The sequence below is a fragment of the Thunnus thynnus genome, chromosome 14, assembly GCF_963924715.1.
Source record: "Thunnus thynnus chromosome 14, fThuThy2.1, whole genome shotgun sequence".
Lineage (NCBI taxonomy): Eukaryota > Metazoa > Chordata > Actinopteri > Scombriformes > Scombridae > Thunnus > Thunnus thynnus.
In genome coordinates, this window is record NC_089530.1 from 14,719,497 (window position 1) to 14,741,778 (window position 22,282).

Here is a 22,282-nt window from a genome sequence, read left to right on the forward strand (position 1 = left end):
TTCAAGGGTATGTATATTGTCAAGGATTTAGTATTTGTTATTATGCTCTACAGGAATGATAGGCATGATTGTCGATTGAAAGCATGCATGATATGCAAACTACCCATATTACCGACATGGTAACAGAAATACAGGCAATGTTTATGTTTTGGTATTAAAACAACCAAAATGCAGTCTCTCCTTTGGAGACGAACACGACGTGCAACTGTGAAAGAATTCAATTTAACACCTCTACTACTGAATGACTCCAGTGTAGAGAATCTCTGGAATGATAATAAGGCCTCACTTAAAATAAAAAAATGTATATTGACTTTCCACTGCATTTGTGCAGGGCTTCAGTCCTCAAGGAGCAGATTCTTAAGGTTTTGTTTATTCTGGAATCTATTACAGTCGTCTGCAGTTATAAAATTAGATTTTTTGACAGAAGATGTTACAAATTACTCACCTTGCATATAGATGCAAGACTATTACTGAGGCTACAAGTCCTGTAGTGAATCATAGACCATCAGACAAGACGGTGCCTTGCCAGACAATAATGAACAGAAACCGAAAACGAGGGCCAGCTAACAGAATCATTTTAAGCCACAATAGCTCTCACAAACAAACTAACAAGATGCTGCTCATTCAGTCCCCAGCTGGCAATACCAGTGAACTGTCAGACAAAAATGAACGGCTGACAGCTGCATAAACCTATAGTCTGCAAGGTGATTAATCTTAAAAAGGCAGCATGATACAAAACGGGCTCCACGTCATCTTCCAGGATGCACTGGAGTAAGGTTTGAGACAAGAATCAAGGAGAAGAAACACATTAAAAGATTCTTCTTTCATTTTGCTTTGTGGCAGAAAACACTTCTGTTAGCATGACCCTGTTTGTTGCTGTTCATTTTCATCAAGCCACCAGATGGCTGAGAAATCTCTAATTTCTGGACTCTAATTTTCAAGCCTCAGCTAACATCCATGCTTTGACCTCATGACAAGTAACTTGAACCATCCTATGTCAAAAAAAAATCCTACCTATCACTTAAATTTTGCTTTTTATTTTTATGGTTTTTCTAGACTATAATGTAACATATCCACAGAACACAAAACATTGCTGCTCAAGAACTGGAAACCAACGAGAAAAAGATAAAGAAACTTATCTTACCCTTTGACTGTGGTTGTGGCTGGAGAAAGGCATGGACTACGGAATGGCAGGCTGCTGCTACAGCGATTCTTTTTGATAGACAAGTCAAGGACTCCTTCTGTTAAAAAAGGCAGGTAACAACATTTAGATTAAATGTTAAGTTTATACTGTGCTGTTGCACTGGTCAGTCTTGAATAAGCTGCTCTGTTACCGATGTGTTTAAGTTCACACTACCTTGTTCACTGGGCTCAGCCAGGGGCTTCTTGATTGTGAGGTCAAGAGGAGCATCCTGGTCAGCCATGAGGAGCTTGCTGAGGACGGGGTTCTGGTTGTGTGCAGGCCCAGCTAAGGTGGCAGCAGGGCTGGTAGGAGGAGCTCCTGAGAGCAAGGGTGGGGTCGGCAGGCTTTGGTCAGAGTGTGGCTGGGGATCTGAGCAACTGTCCTGAGGGGAGCTGGTTTTTGAGGTATATTCGGCAGCAAACTGTCGGATCATTCTCTGAAGGATCTCTCGAGCCACTACTGGAATGTGTGGGTCTGAGAAACTTGGCACATCTGTCAAGAACAGAAAAATGCAATTGTTACATCTGCATTCCTTTACTGAGCTATAAGTAATCATAGTTAAACATTCACAGCCACATTGTAAGATTATTTTAGGAATAAAAACCCATGTGGTACCCCTCCTCTCAAAAAAAAAAAACACATACATGCTTAAGTCATTTTCCACAGGCCACAATTAACATTTAAATAAAAGCCTACTAAGCTCATTAGTGTCACAACAATGCAAATTACTGATGCGCTTGGACTACTTAATCACTGAGACATCACAACCCACCTTTTCTGCTGAGGACTGCATTGAGAAATTCCTCAGCTTGTTGCTCTAGTCTGCTGATTGTGGTCTGATCTTTAACCAGGAGAGGTTTGGGTGAATCTTCAAGCCCCTCGTTGCTTAAGCCAATTAAGTGTTCCTGTTAAATGACAAAACTGTTTAGGCAGGATACATTGATACATAATTTAAGTAAGAAGTAATTCTGTGAGGCAACCCTAATGGATTAGTAAGCAAAGGCACATTTAATGCACTCTTAACATCCATTCAACCATACATCATCTACAAGACAGACAGATAAAAGTCCTGCGGTACTCCTGACATTATAGCTTCGTCTGGATTGTGATCTTTATCATATAACCTATGCTCTTCAGCCAAAGTTATGGTTTGAAAGCATTAAGGGCCACAAAATAAAACAATTTAAAAAGAAAGCTACTTTTACAATGTAATTCTGAGACATTACTAAAATGTAAACAAATAAATACAGAAAACAAGAAATCTTACCTTTACTTTGTCTCGTCTCAAACAGCAGAATAGACAATTTTCATCAAATGACCAGTCAGACACTGCTACAGGCTCTAAGTCTGTGGACGCAAAACAGATAACAAGCAATGAAATACATTGCTCTGACAAGAATCTTTGTTTTTTAGTGTTTCTTAACAAAGTCTATTTTTACTTGATAAGTAATATTTCACAATATATTCAAAGTAACCATTTTGTGTCAGAAAAAACAATGTTTGTTTCTTCTTAACAAAACTGACAACAAAATAAAATCACACACAAAAACATAAAAGCTCTTCTTAAGCCTGACTGACCTACATATAGTACATTTTGCTTAAACATTCTTTTCTTAATTATCATGAACACAATCTGACCTAAACCTCCTAAATTCAGTTTGAATCTGACTATAATATCACAGAATGTGTTATTCTTCAGTGCACTGAATGACAATTGTGCTTCACAGCAGAAAAGGAGTGAATAAATGAAATGAATAGCATTAATGAGTGGGCCACAATGAAAGTGTTTTGATTTGTTTTAATGAGACTGACTGAATCAAGAATTTATTGATTCGGTTCAACTCCATTTTCAGCAGTCTCCCTCCCCAACTGCTATTGTGGAAAGTCTACTTAGACTTTAACAGTCCTCTCATTGCAAATGTAATGAAAACCCATATAATGCCCACTATTGTCTCAGTAACATAATGCATCGTAAAAATGTCTGTAGGACACTGTAGACTTTTACACTGGCCATGCGCCATCCAAAACACCAACTTGGTAGGAACACAAGGCATCTTCTCTTCTGCAGCCAGAGGGGCAGTCTTGTAGAGAAGAGTGAATGTAGAGGGGTACCAGATGGTACAATGAAGCAGCATTGTCATATTGACCAGATAACAGATTACACTCAAACCACAAAATTCTCATTCATGTCAGAATACTCTTCTATGTTAACCTCATTGCCAATATTTTGATAAGAAATCTGCTGTGCTTAGCTGGCCTGTGAAATTTCTTACCCTTAAATAATTTGAGGTCTTCTACCAGCTCTGGACCAAACAGCCCTTCGAGAATGCTCTCAAAACCTGAGGAAAGACATGACATTCAATAAATATGCAGTTGTCAATAGTCGTCATACAACAGCAAACTGAACGTTTACATTTTGACCAAACAGTGGTTACGATTTACTCTTAATTAGTGCTGAAACCAACATAGCTTTAAAATGTATCACTGCTTTAAGAAAACCAAATCTGCCCAGGGGCCCAAATCAAATGTTTTGTACTCAAGAAGAAGAAAAAAAAATCAGTTAAGAATCTGTACAGTATTCTGTACATAATTGACATTTCACGTGAAAACGTAAAACCAGGCTCATCTTTGCCTTTCTATTTCATCTTGACAACCCCCGTAAGCAACCTTCTGCTTCTGTTAAAACACATATTATCAGCTTTCACCCCAGGTTTTCACTTCAACAGTAAATACATGCACTCCATCCTCCTGTTGCCAAGCAACTGAAGCACCTACAGAGTTGGGAATGCTTGCATGTTGTAACATTAAAAAGAAACAGCCAGAACAAGACTGTGATGCTGTCAAAGTATCCTATACAATTTTGTAGAATCAAGTACCAATTAAAAAGGGTCATAAATTCAACCAAAAACAAATCCACACAATCCGCTGACAGTTTTTAACACTCTACACTTAAGGAACTTACAAAACGCTGTCTGCAATAGAAGGAAATCCTATACCATGTATATAAGCTGAGGAGAAAAGCTTATATGCATTACTGACAGGGATAGTGGTATCCTTCAGTCCCAGCTGTTTGTAAGATATAGTGCGTTAGGCTGCACAGGACTTCACTTAACAGTGCATTAACACAATATGCAATGTCGGCTGACTGCCGCAGGGTCAATATAACCAATTCAAAACCACTACATGCATTAAATCAAGCGCTAAAGAGGTCAGAGGTAACATCTGTCCTCTGAACCAAATCTCAAATGAGTGTACACTATTCCAAATCTTCTAGGGCACTAAAAGGGCATAAAAAAGTCATGAATAAAACCATTCTGGCGAGAAATACATACAACAGCAGTAATGTTAAAAAGCCATGTAAAATATTAGTACCACTGAAAATTAAAAATCTTTAGAGCCTATATGAAAATGTGTTAAGTTCATCATCCAACAACACATCACAGTAAAGGCCTACTTACAGTATGTCTTCACAGATGAGAACAAGTGGGAAAATTATCAGCCCTTATCATCCACTCTCTTTCTTAACTCACAGTGAATTCAATCAAAAGCTGTCATCTGTTAAAATGCCCTCTCTGCTTCCCTACAAATCCCCACCCACTTTTCAACAGCCAAACATAAAGAGGGAAAAGGGGGTGGGGGGTGAAGTGGTGAAACACAGCCTTGCCTATAGCTGCAGCGTGACTCTGTTTCTGGGTTAGTGCACAGGACTTCAGCTGAAGCTATCCAATCCTATTTCTGAAATATTTCAGAGGCAGGGGGAGAAAAGTAGGTCATCCACTTTCGTTTGACAGAGCAGCACCATGACATCAAACTACTCTTCAGGAATTCAGTTTAGGGCATTTAAAACTGTGTCATACTGTAACGACTCGACTTTGAGGCAATATTAGCACACCAAACTGGCATAGTTTGGTGTAGAGACTGATGAAGAGAGCCCTTTCATTTGGGGACCAGCAACTTAAATTTAGAAGAGCAAGCTTCCTATGTGTGCAATGGATAAAATATTGATAGCGTGTACAGCTGTCTTGCAAGCTCTACAAAATAAATGAGTGTATAAAACAGTAAATAATGGCCACAGTCAAAATGCACAATAACCCACAATATAGTGATGTTTTAGTGCATTTTTATTCTAATCTGTAGTTACTACACTAACTTTTAGGTGCAGGAAAAACACAGCAATGTTCAGCTTTTAAGGTGAACTTAGGATTTTCCTGTTTAAAAGTAACTTTTACCAATTAATTAGGTTGAAGAGGGAATTAGGCCATAATGAAGACACTGCTACACATATCTGGTTTGAGGTAAAGTGATCAGATAGCCTCCAGATACAATAATAAGCACTGGGTATAGAGGTACAAAGTGATAATGAGAAAAAGAAAAAAGGAGCCCAGTATTATGTGCCACTGGGCTTAATACCTAATAATACTGAAAATTATCGACGACTAATGAAAAGAAATCAGGTTAAAAAGGTTGGAAATCTTCATTCATTGCCAAAATGGGAAAAAACATGCCTACAGGCCAAATTGCAGTGACAGCATGTCATTGAAGCTCATTAGAAGATTTAGTCCTTTTATCCAGAAATATTAGTAACCATCATATCGCCTGATTTTTCTCCTTTTAAAACTATAGGACAGAGTTAGTCATTCATGTCACTCATCCAGCGATCTAAGAGGAGTATGACGATTCAAGACCATTTTGCTATTTCCAGCCTTTGTTGGCTTGTTTTTATTTACTCCAAACACATACTGCAGCTTGCCTCAAGGCAATTTAGAGTGAAGGCGCATCTTAATTCTGATAGAGGTATACTGAAATGAAAAATGAAATAACATACAGAGAGGCTCTGCTGAAATTCAAAGAGAATTCAACTTTGGTCACAAACACTTTTGGTCACGAACACCTAAAAATAAGTAACAAGGTTCCATTTATCCAGCAAGGCTGAAACTAACATCACCGCTGTTATTTCACATTCAGTATAGTAAAGCATTAAAATCTCAAACAAAAAACTAATAGTCCATTTAAAATGTGAAATTAAAACCATATTAATTAACTGAATTGAGTTTATTTAAGGGGAATATTTCCAACCAAACCATAACTCATGACCATATCTTTTAAGTGCAATATTAATAAAACAGTTCAATGCAGTTTCCTTTTTATTCATCAAACAATTCCACTTATTATCCTCTTCTATGATCAGGGATCCTTATTAACACGGTATTGACAAGTGTGTCATCATTTTGACACTTTGACAATTAATTTAAGAGTATATTCTCTCAGCCAGATTTTTTTACCCACCAACTTGTCTGAGGCAAACTTGGCTACAAGGAACAAGCAAAAAAAAAGGAACAAGCAGGACTATGTGATAGCACTCAAGCACCTGAGAAACCTGCCCTACATTAGGGCATCCCTGCAAGAGACTAGCTTTCAACCAGTGCTTTCCATGCAGGAAACCTGCTGACAGGAGAGAAATTCCTCTTGGCCAAGTGAAATTTTCAGACTTATCTTATCTGTTCTGAAAGGGGTCTAACCAAAAAGAGACAGGAGGAGAGGAAAGGCTGGAGTGTGTGACACCCCCGTCCTTCCTACCAGCACTTATAGAAATCCCACAGATCTAGGACCTAAATCCTAACCTTGTTAGCTGTACATCACTGAGAACAGCACATAATGTGAGATAAAACCCTCTTCACTGCTTATTTCTGGCACTATGTGCTTCGTGGGTACTGCGCTGCTTGGTAGTGTAGCTAAGAAAATCCTACACAAAGACGTGACTCAATGTAAACATTTATAAACATGTAACCTGATTTTCCAGTGTCAACGCTTGAAGCACCATGTGACTGTTGATACAGCCTATAACCATTGTGCAGTTACGCAGTTCAATGCCAGGTGGTGATAGCGGGAGGATGCAACGCTGAAAGATGCGCAGAGCTGCTGGTTCTGAAAGTACTTTAAACATTGCTAGCTGTTAGCTCACTTTGTTACATAGCTCCAGAAGTTGTTTTTTTTTTCTCTCCACTATGCAATGAGGTTTCATTTTTGATAATGAACTCACTGTTCCCTAATTTGAAATCACAGGTTCCCCTGGATAAATATTCAATGCTATAGTTTCAATTGTTCAACTAATTTCTGAGAAATCTTGTATTTTCAGTTAGTTGGGGTGTTGAATGACATAATGAAGCACACAATAGTTTTGTTTTATCATATTCAGAATGCTTTGTAAGGAACACACTGTATGATAGTTGTAAAAAATATCCAAAATTGTGTGAAAATGAAAAGTAAATTGACTCAAGCCCCTGAATATATTAAGCAGGCTCTGCAGGAAAGCTCCTCTTCTGAAGAAGCATACTGGCAGCTCTAAACTGAAGAAGCACTGAAGTACTACTGCTGCTTGTTAGATGGTGGAATAGCTGCAGAAACTCCTCCCCTCATACCTTTCCCACATCAGAGTGGGGCTGCATCCAATCATGTCTTTGACTTCTCAAAACTGAGCATAGCCATTCCGAATTATAAACTATAAACACTTTCAATTTGTCATACGACCTAGTTTTGATCTGATCTGAACTACAAGCATTTTATCTATTCTTTAGTATGAAGCCTGTATGCCTGGTAGGCACCAGAATGACAACGTATACATAAAAACACCTGTACAAGTATGACAGACTTGGACATGATTTCCGACCAAGTCTGAGATTCCTATAATCTATCAACAGAATAAATGTCTGAATTTATATTTCAACGATTGAAGGATCACAAGACAAGACATCATGTTAAAATGATAACATTTAGTTTAATGGTCGAACTGCAGTGCTCTTCTCATTGGATGACCCACCCTTCCCTTTGCTGCTCTAGTGCTGCTGAGGGTGCACAGCGCTGCATCAACCCCCACTCAACCCATCCCCCACCGTGACTACTGTACACATACTACAACTCAACGAAGGAGTGACCAAGGCTAACAGAGCAGGAGCTTCCCTAAGCTCAAATCAGTGTGCAACCAAAATAAACTGTGCTAAATCTCTCATATTTGGCTACAACCTTTCCTTTACAACACTTTCATCTTCTACGACTGCACACATCATCTTTTAATCTTTAATTTAATCCATATTCAGATTGTGATGCTGATGACTGTGTAATTTTGCATGATTTTGCATCTCAAGCACTGAGATGCCTGAGCAAAGCTCTATGAAGATGTAAAATAGGGGTGAACGCGAGTGCAGACTGAGATGACAATGTTGCACAAATTAGTCGAGCTACAATTCATGACTGTTTTCATCCAAAGCCAAACCATCACATTGAGACCAAGCCTAATGCCTAACAAGCTACAAAGCATGTGCTGTTGCCTTCCACGCTATCCATAAAAAAAAAAAAAAAAAAAAAAAAAAAAAAAAATCACAGTAGGTCAACAGACAGGCTTACACATTACACGGACATGAGCAAAGTAGCGCTTGAAATCTCATTTGTCTACTACACATTGTGTTCATTACAAGCAATATACAATTGGATCAGGCTATGCAGCGGGAGATGAGGTGGCAGCTTTGAGCAACATCTACAGCAAAAAAACACACTCCATGAATACTTAATGTGATATGATGCAAACTGACAGTCAAATGGTGTAATGCTGCACAGAGCATAACTTTGAATAACAAATACAAGACCACCATGATTTGAGGCAAATAGAAAAGAGGGAGCACGCACAACTGTGTACACTCAAGCAAACACACAGTCAAAGACAGTGCATTTCATACAAAACCATTAAAGCTGTTGGTCATGTTTCGCAAAATGTCAACAAACCTCAGCCAGCTCCATTTGCAAATTAGGAAAATGTAGGCCAAAAGCCCATCAGAAGGGGCACACTGGAACAGAAAATGGGCCATGCAAAAGTTTAAATTATGAATCAGACAATCTGGCTGATGTCGATATTTGCTTGTTATTTGTTTGAGCAAATCCTTAATCCCACTCACCCACATGTCAAACGCAAATATGAATAACTCACATTCCAAACATTTTCAGATGTTAGCTGGTGCTGTTCCAGTCCAAATTTTCCTAAATCTAGACAAAACACACATTTTCAGCCACACAGTTTGCATATGGGGGCTGATGGACCATGAACACATGTATAGGCAAACATACAGACAATTGTTGCTGCTGTTCTATGGGACAATTGTCCTTGTCTCTGGCCTGCAGTTTTACTGCTCACATTAAATACACAAAGACAAAATGTCCATTTCAGCGTCAGCAGGGTGGTGGTGGCATGCAGCCCTCTCCACCAAAAAGCCAAACAGAAGTATGTCCTTGTTGTCATGGACAGAATATGCCATTCTGCAGCCAGCAGACTGATGCTGTTGTCATGTACTCTGGAGCTTCACAATTATAGCCTGAACACAAGGGACATTTGTCAATCATAAAGGGAGAAGTGACCAACTGAACAGTCTTGGGTTTGGAGCTAGTGACCGGTCAGAAAGCTATTATTCTCTCTACATTTTGTTTTCAATAATGAGCACACAGCCGCCTACCTAGTATTGTAGCTTCTTCTGGACCAGTCCACACTGATAGCTCACCTAATACATTATTAACACTGATGGTACACACTAAGAATCCAAGGTAAAATAGGCGGTGCCAACATTCATCTGTGCAGTTATTGCCCTACTCAGTGTCCGAAATTAACTTTTTGACTCACCTGCCAAGTGGAATGGTAGATGAAAAAAAAAAAATCCACCGGCCAAGCATATTTTTACCTAAAATTTTAAGGTAGAAAATTAAATTGCATTTTTAACATTAGCTCGCAGCAGATTGAAGACAGGTGACAGTTAAGCAGAGAGCTGTGATGTCGAGTGGCTGATGTCCCATAATGTTACAGACATTTATACAGTAGAGACATAGTTGTAAATAATTTAGATTTTGCTCATTTGCTATGGATAATAAGCAGTTCCATAGTTTCGTTGCAGTATGTTTAATTAGGACCAATAATGATAGCAGTCAGCCCTGGTTTCTGATAGGTTAAAATGTAAAACATACTGCATGTGCTTGTTAGATAGTTTGGTTGAAGCTATGGAGCCTTGACAGCACACTAATCTCTGACCATGTTTGCCACGTACATGCTTATTGTTCTTGCCATGCTTACTATACTTATCATGCTTGTGTAGTGTGTTTTTATTTTGTACTTTAAAGGCCTAAACACACTGGAAGTGTCTGACGCGCGCGTTTTGAAGTACACCTATTGTTTTTAATGGCCGAACAAGCACTGGAAACATCATGACGCGCGTCAAACTGCCTTGACGCGCCTACTCCAGCGATGGTCGAGCAAGGAGAGCTAGCAGTAGTGAGAACAAAACCTCTGAATGACAGAAATAAAACGTTATATTCTGATTATTTCACGGCAGTCAGGTTTTAAGGCATAAATAAATAACCATCAAACAGTCAACAGATTTACTGTGGACACAAACGCTCTTAGTTTCAGTTTCATTATCATCTTCTGCATTTCTCCTTTTCATTCAGTCATTACATCCAACTAATGCAGCAGTTAATACAAAATGACAAATCTGTGTTGGTTCTGTGGTGTTGGAATTTCAAATCTGATGCTTGCAGTGCGCCATAGGAGCATCAATTGACGCACATCATCTGACGCGTGTCAATTATCGCTCCCAGTGCGTTTGGGCCTTAAGAAGAAAGTTTTCCATAAACGATTGAAACGAAGATCATACTATGGAGTTTTATTGAAGCATGCGTCAACTATATGCTTGGACTCTGCAGCTTTAGTGGGCATTTTCAAGAAATAGACTGAGCCACACTAACATGTATGGTAAACAGTGCCGTAAAACTAGGAGTGTTCAAGACAGTCTGCAGCTGGCGTTCCTGCCCCTCAGACCATCTCAAGCGCTCCTACAGTTTTGCGGCACTGTTTAGACATGCATAAAAAACACATATGTTGTGCATATCTACACTGCATAGGGACAAACATGAGTAATTTCCTCCGAGCCATCATGCCAGGTATTTTATTACATGACTATTTTGGTACAAACCGCCATAGTGGCGGAGAGCCTTCCGAGATTTATTCGCCAAACAGAAAATCTACCCACATTTGGTGCTTTGGTTAAACTAGTCTATGAGTGACAGTCACAAGCAGTGGGCTGTCAGATTTAGCTAGTCTTTATTATTTTGCTTCATTTGCTCTTTCTAATTAAGAATTTGGTATCTAACCAGCTCTAAATAAGCCACAAACTGAAAGTTTTAACATAAAACACCACATAAATTTTAAACAGATTTACACAGCTACTCCTTTAACACAAAGTCAAAAACTTAACTCACTCCTTGTACATACATTACATATTTCAACAAGACCCAAGCATGGCGGCCATTTTATGTGAGACTGATTGAATGTGACATTTTGAGATCAGCATCTTCAGAAGTAGTGTTCTGAGTTTTAAATGAGTCGAAGTGCACTGTGGTATAAACGCTATTTCAAATTCTCTTTTACATTCTACCAAAAATCATGGCGTAAACACTGCATACATGCATGTTTGGGCATTAAATTTGTAAAATATATGGCATAAACTGCACAAATCTTTACTGGAGACACAGACTGACAATTGAATCAGTGGGTGTGTTTATCTATGTTTGCACTATTTCTTTAAGTTTTGATTTTATTTTACAAAAAAAAAAAGTACAAAAACATTCTACTCAATCATTTTCAGTACTATTTAGAAAGAAATCATTATAAAAAACTAACAAACAAAATACAGCACACTGCAACAGAGACCACGGTGTCTATTTATGCTGTGAATTTTCAAAACTTTCTGAACACAGACGTGAGCAAATCATTAGACATAACAATTAGAATTAAAGATAGCTTGCAATTACGTTAATAGCTTTTGAGAGTATTTCAAGTAATTCCATTTTACACCAAAGACCTTTCTCATCTTAACTATTTTTGTAAATATATAAGCACAAACTGTAAAAAAAAAAAAAAAAAAAAAAAAAAAAGTACAAAGCAAAATAAAACATACAAACAAAAAATAAACAAATAACGGGTAAGGAGATGTTGGGACATACTGGAGACAACTTGTTTACAGCACAAAAACACATCATATTCATTGATTTCCTTAAGATGATAATGGTAGGGAAATTATTTAGTCTATTATTTACACCCGAAGAATTATAAAATAAAATAGCCAGGTTCAATGGCACTAAAGTATTGTATCCCTTTACCCAATATGACTGAAATATGCTTACTTGCACCTTTAAAGAAAAGGTCAATTTCTCCATTACATAAATGTCCTTCATATTTTCAATAAAGTCTTGTAATACAGGCGGTTCATGCTGTAACCATTCTCTTGTTATTGTTTTCTTACTTGCGCCGCTTCTTACACTCTGTTACTAAAGTCATGTTTGCAGGCAATTGGCCTTGGTATATCAAACCCAAACAGAATCTTGATATCAAGGACATTCTCTATAACCTTATGTATGTCCTGCCAAAAGGAATGAGTTACATTGCAGTCCCAAAAAATATGATAATGAGTGTCATTCACTAAACCACACTGTCGCCAGTATGTTGAGCCCTCTGAAAGATGTTTTTTCTGAGCTGGTGTAATAAAAAAAGCGTTATCACACTCTTCCAGCAGAATTCTCTGTACTTAAGAGAGCCGGTTGTTTGCCACTGGATTGTGCATACAGACCCCAGGCTGTATGCACTTTCTTTTCTATTAAAGCAAAAATAGGGATTCTGCAGCATGTTGCATTACTTAATGCGCCAGTACAGAAAACAATGTGTTCCATATTTCCCTATGAGATGGATAAAAGTGAGAATAACTCAAATACATTATCCAGTTTAAATATAGAACATAAAGAGCTAATTTGATAGTAAACATTGGGATAACCTGGCAACTCTCTCCTCCTCATTTGCTTCATCAATCTGTGTGTGATGGTGCTTAGCATCCACAGCGGCTGTTGCTATGTTACCGAGTCACAAGAAGGAGGGTGGCAAGGCATGGATTTAAAAATGGCTTCTACCTCTTCTTCAAGCATTTCTGTCGAAACTGAACAGTCCTAGGTTTGGCGTGTTAATAACCGCTGTCTTAAATTTGGACCAACTATCCATATGTATAGTGGAAGAGAATGAATACTCAGAGAATTACAAACTCTATCACTGATGGAGGAATATGTTATATCCATCAACAGTTTCAGGAAAACAGCGATAGTCAACAATCCTACAGCAGCAATGTCAATTTGTTTTACAAATTATTTCACATCACACGAGGCATGTCCTGCAATATCAAACACGGGCATAATACACAAACAGAGATCATGTAAATGAGTAGTAAATAAAGGATGGTAAAGAGAAAGTAACATTCATTTTCAGCTTCACAAGCTGCATAAGAGCTTCGTCTTAAACTGTTGCACATACAAGAGGGAAATAAGGGGAGAGTACGACAAAGCTTTTAAAGGAAAATTTGCTGCAGTTGATCTCCAGTACTGTTGTTGCTACTGATGTCTGTAATCACACATAATTTGGCAACAATAACTGTGGCTTTTATCTCTACTTTATCTTGTTTATAATGTACTCGCATCCTGTGTACTGAAGAGGAACCAAATAGCAGGATATGCATGCATGAAGAGGAATGCTACACTTGTTTACAATAAATAATATGCTCAGCAGCAGGATATATGCCCTAGATAGCACATACACTGCACCACAGACCAATGAGGACACATGTGAGATGCAGTTAAATTAACTTGTGTAGCCAGTTTTATGTGGGGTACTTCAATCCTCCTAACCTGAGCATTTAAAGCTCTACCAGTCCTGACCCCTGCTGCAGGTTATGTGCTTGCTCCTAATATTATTTTTTTAGCAACAATAACACAAAATTATAGTTTAGCTTCCACCTCAATCCTCCAACCTACCCCACACAAATATACACAATACTAAGAGCTTCAAACCCTAGAAGCAACAAATAAAAACCGACATTGCGCTTTTTTAATTATGTGTTTTAAGGGGCCTCAGACACTAACAAACCTTAAAGGAGTTTATTAGTTTCCGTCGAAAATGGAAACTCCCACAGCAGCGGGGTCCCAGTCACTTCCTCATTGCAGTAATGCGCGCCCAGGAGAGATGAATTGAGAGAGGCAACTAAAGCTAAATGTTAACATCCACAACAGGCACACATCGCCCTCCCCCATCCAAAATACAGTATCATCATACGTGAACGCGCAAAGCAGGGTCTGCAGTTTGGCCGACGCAACGCATATAATTCCTGTGCGACACTCCCTTTAAAACAAGCACGGTGCCCTTTAAACAAACTAACGTTCCGCCAGTAGATAACTAAAGTCTACAATTCGTCTTTTGGAACAATAAAAACAGAAAGAACACCTGAGAAGTATTGCAAAATTGTCTCAAACTGCAACACTGAACTATCGGCTCAGACTAGCAGCCGGGAGAAGGAAACAGTTGAGGACAAAAAGTCGCTCGGAGATGCCCGAGTGAGTGCGGTAATAGATGGTTATTTACACCGATATCGGTCACACAGAGACGAAATTCAAACTGTAAAACCGTACCCTGTGTAGCTTGCATTCTCCTTACCTACACAGTGAATGAGTCTGTGTCGCCACGAGTCAAGTTCCTGCCGAAAGTCGCGCCTGTCGATTGTGCATTGCTGCCTTTTACACTGACTCGCCATTTTCTATCGTTCTTCTCTGTCTGGCGGGCACCCGCACGGAAAGAGGAAGCACTCTGCCTGTTGTGAACGCGCGCGCCCCACGTACAGGAAGAAATCTCTCCGGAGGGAAATGCTCACAGGTTTCAGTCACAAAGTCACTAAACCAGTCTAATTTAATTAGTGAGTACACACGTCAGTAACTGGGTGAAGAAATATACATATAAATAAATATTCTATGACATTTGCCCGCCTCAATCAGAGTCAGAAGCAGGTTTATTGCCAAGTAGGTTTGCACATGCCTTAGTGTTGTGGTGCCTAACAGTGTAAAATATAGCCTACACAAAATTAAATAATCCTAAATAATATCAAAAAAAGTAATTTACCATTAAAAAATATGTAAATATATTCAAAAGGGCCCACAGCTAAGACCCTGGCTTTATCTTAAATTATTTGGGGGCATAGTTACTAAATATTGCAGCAGTCATTTTTGATTTCATATTTACTGGAATAGTTTGGTTATAACTGTCTGCGATTTACTTAACGTGTGTCTGGTTTTACATGTAGCAGTAGCCCAATTAGATTTTTAGGCACAGTAGCAATCTAGCTTTTCAGATATTAGTATCTAAACAGTAGCCACATGCACGAGTAATAAATAGTAATAAATGCTATCCTGGAAATATCACGTACTATTTAAGATATTTTGTAGGAGTTACACTAAAAGACAATCTTATGGCAAAGGAATGGCAAAAAAATATGTTTATATTGTGCACTTGCCTAGTGAAAACATTTTACCTGAGTCCTATACTTACCACTGACTGCATATAAAGTATATGGTGTTGACTGTGGTATAGTAAGAATAAGAACATACAAAGAATAATAACATAGGCTATTTTATACTTCACTAAAAATGGCTCACACATTACATATAATGTCGCCAAGGGAAAAAGCCAATTAAACTGTGGGCTGGTCTTGTTGGTTGTAGTGTTGAGCGCTTCAGGAAGCTTCAGAAAAAAATGGCTTTTATAAATATGTCTGCCACTCTCTCCAAGCTGTAGCACACCAGGCCAATCAGAGAAAGTTTTCAATGAGGGCCAACAACAGTCATGCAATGAAACAGCGCGGCGGTCAGGCTGCAATGATAGTGCTGCCTTCAAGTGCCGAAGTGCCGTCGGAATTGTTGGAATCCTGAGATGAAGCGCATCTACAGCGCATGAACGTGAACACCAACACAACAAAACAAAAAACACGGCTTGTAGAAAGGAAATAGGTTTACATATGAGCTCCGATGACTTGAGTTTTTATCACAGGGCATATGAACCGAGTTGAACTATGTGATTTTTAATTTCGTAATAGGAATAGGCTATATGTCCCAGTTTATGTAGCTGTTGCAACACAGCAGCTCTTAATAATAAAACAAAGGTCACTAAAACGCTCTTTGCAGCAGATTTTCTTATCACTAGTGTGAGCAAGCGCACCTGGAGCCTGTGTGAATATCCTTTAAGACCTTTGAGCTCGGATGAAGGAGCTTACGAAGACCACCTGAATGCGGCATACGTTTCTCAGCTGGTGTTTTCATATATTTTTACGCCCCTCCGCTCTTGTACGGTGATTCCATGCTTCAGAGACGACAAACGTAGTGTACAGGTAGGCCTAAATTATAGCATTATTAGGTGTTGTCGCTTTTCGTTCATAGTTGTGCTGCTAGAGGTTACAGTCGGTTTACATGGACCGTAGCTCTTATTCAGCAACATGTATCTAAAAGCGGCACTGATCGACACATATTGACAGCCATTCACAAGTTGGATATTTACAATAACGTCAGACACTGTTTCAGTCTTTGCGTGAACTGATGAATTATGTATTCAGTGGCGTGCGCTTGGGTAAAATTACACCTGACTGCCATTCTGTTTGAAAGCAAGACAGCCATTCAACATCATTTTCAAATGGGACCCATGCGACAAGCCTTTGTTTACGTCTGTTGTCATGCTCCTGTCACGTTTTCCAGTTTGTCCCTTTACAGAAGGCGTTTAACATCAGCCACCACCATACAATTGGGTTGACAGAGAATCTGGAGTAACTCGACCCACACTAAAAAAAAAAAGTCAACTACAGTGACATTGCAACTACACTAAGGCTTTTCCCACAACATTTCTGACATTAATTTCCTCCCTATTTAAAAGCAGATGGCAGGAAAACCTTCTTCAGCTATGTAGCAATAGTGAATGCTGCATATCCTGCAAAATTATCCTGTTTTGTACTGTAACTAAACAAATTAAATACTTGTCACATGAGCCTGTAGGCTATGATACTGAGCCTGCATGTTTGTTCTCTTTCTTTATTCATTTCACCGATCAAAGGTGGTGCCAAATGATGTTTGTGTGTTCTTAAACCACATGCAGCCTGAGATCTGCTTTTATCAGCATTGTGCCATGAATACGCAGCTGGACTGGAGCATTATATAAGTAAATGATCAACAACTGTAACATTATGTCCTAAAGAGACAGTTCTCTGTTTCATGGACACTGGCGTGGATGTTGTCAGCACCCTCATGACAATCCCATTAGGGGAAAATTCTCTCTTCACTTGCTTCCCTCTAGTGAGGTCAGAGGTACTGGTCAGTTAAACAATATCATCTTAGAGCTGGAAGAGACTTAGTGGTTTCCTCAAAGTCACCTCATAAGGGCAGATGCTTGCAGACACACACCCTTACTCTCTCTCAGCCTCTCTCCTCCCGAAAACTGTGGTGTGTTTTACTTTTAGATATAATCTGCCTGTCACCAATATAAATATGTTGTTTGGTTCTTTTGCCTTTTATAACAAGTGTGTTTGTTGAAAACAGGGGTGACATGACTCTGACCAGAGGATCTTTCACCTATGCCAGTGGAGAAGAGTACCATGGCGAGTGGAAAGAAGGCAAGATATTCCTTATTCTCAGTCATAAATTAACTTTGTCTGAAGCCTCACTGACTCACTGGAACCTTTTGAACTGCACACCTAGTCCTCATAATGTGTCTCCAAGGCATCATTTGTGTTAGTTATCAGCTGCGTGAAAGGGAATGATGAGACGCTGATAGATTGGGAAATATTTAGACATAAGTCTCCCTATATCCCCCAAAATTTATATTATTAGTTCTTATTAATAGTTGCAGGTGATTTTTCTAGCTTCCCTTATGCATGTTTTTACTTTCCTAAAGGAATAGGATTACACATACATTTACATAAATTAAGCTTGACTCATATTTCTTGTATTAATAGATGGCCTCATGCACACTTGAAGCCAAATTGTGACCATATTTAATGGCCTGAGGAGAATGATGTGTGAATAACATGCTATCAGTCAGCCTCTGTGAGTAAGACTTGTGACATTATCTACAGTAATGACCCTCAGTCTCACTATGGGCTTGATGCTCATTAAATCATCAGTCCTGGATAAGAAGGTGTTTACAGTTGTCTTCATTTGGAAACTCTAGGCTACACAGACACAAACAAAGTACTGTTATTGATGTCGTCGTATTAGATAATGTTATTATATTATGCGGAAGCTTGCAGAAACAAATGCAAATACCAGAGGGAGCAAGAATCTTCTGTTCATGAACCGGTATGGACATACTAAAAAGGGAAATCTGTTTGTAAAGAGGAAACATCAAAAATTTCCATTGTAGTAAAGATTATGAGGATGCTTGTGCTGCTTTGACTCTTGCTCAAACCCTCAGTGATGCTATAGTGACATGCAAGCTCAAGCTATTTAGTCAAATCCCAATTAGCTGGCATTGGCAACCCATGACGAACAGAGCCAGATTTAAAAGCTCTGGCTTTGTCAAATCTTCTGGATTAGACTTTGGACCTGTTTGGGGAATCTTAGAGAGGACTATGTCAGCTGCTGCAGTGAAACCAAATCAATGGAAACACCAGAAAAAAACATCATCCGGTCATTTTTTTTTTGAATGTTGTCTTTTTTCACAAGTGGTTTGGTGATGATTTTTAGCTGCTGGAAGGCCAATGAAACACTGTCCACATCATTTTAACTTGTGCACCCTTCACCCACTTTCCCACTGTGGCAATTGAAGGTGCAAGCTAGATGTAGCAGAAACTTGTAGGTGTGCCCTCTGACATGATTATAAGCTTTAGTAATGGATCATAGGCTGCTAGAAGAGGAATGCAAGAACATTCCTTGACTGTTTTCACAGTCTGGATCCTAAAGTAGAAATCCCTGCTAAAAAATCTGCTGGATTAGAGTGCTGTAATTCCCACCGCACAGGAGGCAGATGGGACTCCTAATTCAGTGGTAAACCTTTAGCTGACAGAGAGGGGGGGAAGGATACTTAAATCCAGGCACGTACTGACTCGTGTGACATATGTAGTGGCTCTACGATACCAAGTGAATATAAAACCCTGAGCCGCATTGCAAGTTCAAATGCCACGCTCGATTGGTCGTCTCTTACAGTATGTTACGCACTATTACGAAAGAATAATCCGTAAGAGGCTAAGTGGTTAGATGAGGCATAATGACACTCGTGTAGATATGGTGTGCATCTGCAAATGGTATCAATCTCTTGTGTGTCCATCATCTGTTTGAAGTTTGAGCCATTACTCACTCTGATGGTGTGTGATTTTCCAGGTCGGAGGCATGGTGTTGGCCAGCTCAAGTTTCAGGATGGAACCTGCTACACAGGCCAGTTTGACAATGGACTCTTCCATGGCTCTGGCGTTCTGCTATTTACAGATGGATCCAGGTGTGTTAAGCAAGAGTGAGACGAAAGAAAGAAAGAAGATAAAGTTTGTCCTTAATTAGGTTATAAATGACACCGTGCCTTTATTAACCCTGCTCTTTTATTGCCAATGTCAGGTACGAAGGAGAATTTGCACAGGGAAAGTTTCAAGGCACAGGAATCTTCAGTCGTTACGATGGCATGAAGTTTGAAGGAGAATTCAAAGACGGACGTGTTGAGGGATATGGTAAGTCTGTCACACTAATGGATTAGCTCGGCCATCATGAGGTCAATATTGTCTCTCTTTCGTTGGTCATAATGCCCTGTGTCTGGTCTTCCAGGGCTATTGACTTTCCCAGACGGAGCTCATGGTGTCCCACGAAATGAAGGCTTGTTTCAAAACCACAAGCTGCAGAAGAGAGAGAAGTGTTCAGGAGTGGTGCAGCGGGCGCAGGCTTCAGCCACCAACGCTCGCAGTCTGGCACTTTGACTGTCGTGACCCTGGAGGAGAAACAGTCAGGGTTCCAGCACCTTCCAGGAGGGCCTCAGGGATGTGTACTTGTATACTCCCCTCCAGCTCTTCTCTCGCTGTCTTTCGCTATTTTTTTCTGCATCTTTTTTGCTTAGCCTTCACAGTGACTTGGAATGCACATGCATTTTGACCAAACAATGGATTTCTGTAAGACTGATTTGAAATGCACAAAACCATGAAGCACACCTTTAACTTCACAAGTCATGTAAGCAGCAAATTCTGCTGTTTTTCTCTTGTTCTGAATATTGTACTCATAAACAGTGTCTTAGTGTTTTGCTTTAGAACAGTTAGCTTTCATTCACCAAACAACAGAATATGGGAGGCCTCTTTTTAGCATTTCGTTGCACATCTGGTACTTTAAAGAGGTTTTTTCCTGTATTAGCTGAGGAGGTGTAGTGTTGTAAGTCTGTATGGGGAAGACAATTAGCCACTAATTAGATATACTCACCTCAAAAAATGCTGCAATCCATCATGACAGAGAGTGCAACAGTGCTGCTGCAAACTGTATCATTCAAGGAATGCATTTTTTCCACTGGTGTTTGTCTTTTTAAAGATCAGTATTCACGTTTGCCTTAAAAATGTTTTGGTACAAAAGTACTATAGTTCAAGGGTGTCCGTCTGAAAATCGGATGACACAGATGACGTGCCCTCCCTTTCCCTTCTCCTCTGCATCATTTGCCCTAAAGTGTCTGTCATCCTAATGAATTCGAGGTCTGTTTGAAGATTGCCTTCACTCTGAGAGACACGTTGCTAAGCTGGTGCTGAGTTTCAGCTCCCATCACTCACGAGTCCAGCAGCTCTCCTCTAATAAACCTCCCACTCCCAGTGGAAATCATGGAGATTTAACTGGATACTTCTCTCATGCTTTCCCCTGTACAACCTGAAAAACCTGGTTGACTGGACATCCTCAAACTTGATAAATAATAATGATTAAATAGATTGTTTTAGGGACATAAATGAGGCAGCTGAATGAAAGAATTGATCAATCAGATATATCCTTAAAAGTACGTAATGCTAATGTATGTCTTTTTGTGAAGTGTATAGATATTTACTGTTGATGGTGTTTGCTCTGATCTATCAAATGCATCAAGACATAATCGTGTCATGAGAGGTACATAATGGTGTTACTTAGTCATTTAAAATTTTAAAAGACTTTAAATAATTTATTAACCTTTGTACAATCGCAACTAGTCTGTGATTACAGATAAATTCAGTGTACTTGAACAGTTAATAGGCCTTACAAAGCATTGTAGATGTGGCTTGTCTAGGGTTGCCTTCATGGAACTTCAACCAAAGACAATCAAATGATACTGTAGGTAAGGAAGCCTGGAGCAGTCAACATGAGCTACATATGTTATTTCTTACAGCTGAACAATAAAGACAAATCAATAAGGCTTTAGTGTGCAAGAAAAACAAAAGGAGTGAAGATTAAACTGGGAATTGATATGAGATTCTGTTGTAAATATTCCTGAAGTCTCTAGTCTGGATTATTGCAGTTACCAGTTTCCATTGTTGTCATATTCTATGAAGAAGAAAAAAAAATCAATACTCAATATTGTGAACCCATACTGTTGCTTGCTTTGAATACCCCCTTTGGAACGTCAGTATGCTGCAATCATAAAGATTGAAGATAACATTAGAGACAGAAATGCAGACCAGTGCATGGTCCAGTATCACCATCCACAAGCACACAATGGTACTAAAATCTTTGCTGTGTGTGCAAAGTGCGTAATATGCTGCATTTCAAATCATGTAATAGTATTTTTCTTTTCCACTATATCAGAGACAACACCTGCTCAAGCCTCCTTTGCCTACACACTCCTGCCTGAGTGGAACTGTATACACCAGAATCACACATCCATTTCCAACTGGAAACAAATGGTGCTTTAAAAGCGTGCCTCTCCGGACTTTCACCTGCCTGGAAATATCATTGCCATGGTTACCTTTTTTTCAGTAACTATAATGTTGCTTTGAGTGCTCTTAGAGAAAACTACTGCATAGTATCCTCTCATTCTCCTGGAATAGGTCTGAGTATGTATCACATAGGTGGTAAACGGTTGATGTGTTTAATAAAACCTTGTGTTCAAAAAGAAACATGTTTTTCAGCAAATATCACAGTACTGGACTTGGACATGGTAATTCAACAAAGTAGTTCGTTTTGAGATGATAATGCAGCCATTCCTGATCTTTGAACACAGTGGGCAAATTGTGTGACATTTGCAGC

General features: G+C 39.2%; 2 protein-coding genes across 4 annotated transcripts in view; one reads left to right on the forward strand and one right to left on the reverse strand.

Moving 5' to 3' along the window:
- LOC137197017 (ligand-dependent corepressor-like) overlaps window positions 1–15,072 on the reverse strand; it is a 29,678-nt gene extending 14,606 nt beyond the window's left edge. The window contains exons 1-6 of one of the 2 annotated variants that reach the window (XM_067610075.1): window positions 14,742–14,882; window positions 3,457–3,522; window positions 2,451–2,530; window positions 1,956–2,088; window positions 1,358–1,675; window positions 1,145–1,241 (exon numbers count right to left, since the gene is read on the reverse strand). In XM_067610075.1, coding sequence (XP_067466176.1) covers window positions 1,145–1,241; window positions 1,358–1,675; window positions 1,956–2,088; window positions 2,451–2,530; window positions 3,457–3,522; window positions 14,742–14,838 — 791 coding nt within the window. In that variant the 5' untranslated portion in view covers window positions 14,839–14,882. Of the gene's footprint in view, window positions 1–1,144; window positions 1,242–1,357; window positions 1,676–1,955; window positions 2,089–2,450; window positions 2,531–3,456; window positions 3,523–14,741 lie in introns of both variants that reach the window. The other variant, XM_067610076.1, reaches the window with a different exon arrangement.
- Window positions 14,487–20,904, forward strand: morn4 (MORN repeat containing 4). 2 transcript variants are annotated; one of them, XM_067610079.1, is made up of 5 exons: window positions 14,487–14,641; window positions 17,657–17,730; window positions 19,436–19,550; window positions 19,664–19,773; window positions 19,868–20,904. In XM_067610079.1, exons 1-5 carry the CDS (start codon window positions 14,634–14,636, stop codon window positions 20,014–20,016), a joined length of 456 nt encoding a protein of 151 aa, XP_067466180.1. In that variant the 5' UTR covers window positions 14,487–14,633; the 3' UTR covers window positions 20,017–20,904. The 2 variants fall into 2 exon arrangements, with proteins under 2 accessions (XP_067466180.1, XP_067466181.1); XM_067610080.1 differs by lacking the exon at window positions 14,487–14,641 and adding an exon at window positions 16,278–16,461.
- The last annotated feature ends 1,378 nt before the right edge of the window (window positions 20,905–22,282 follow it).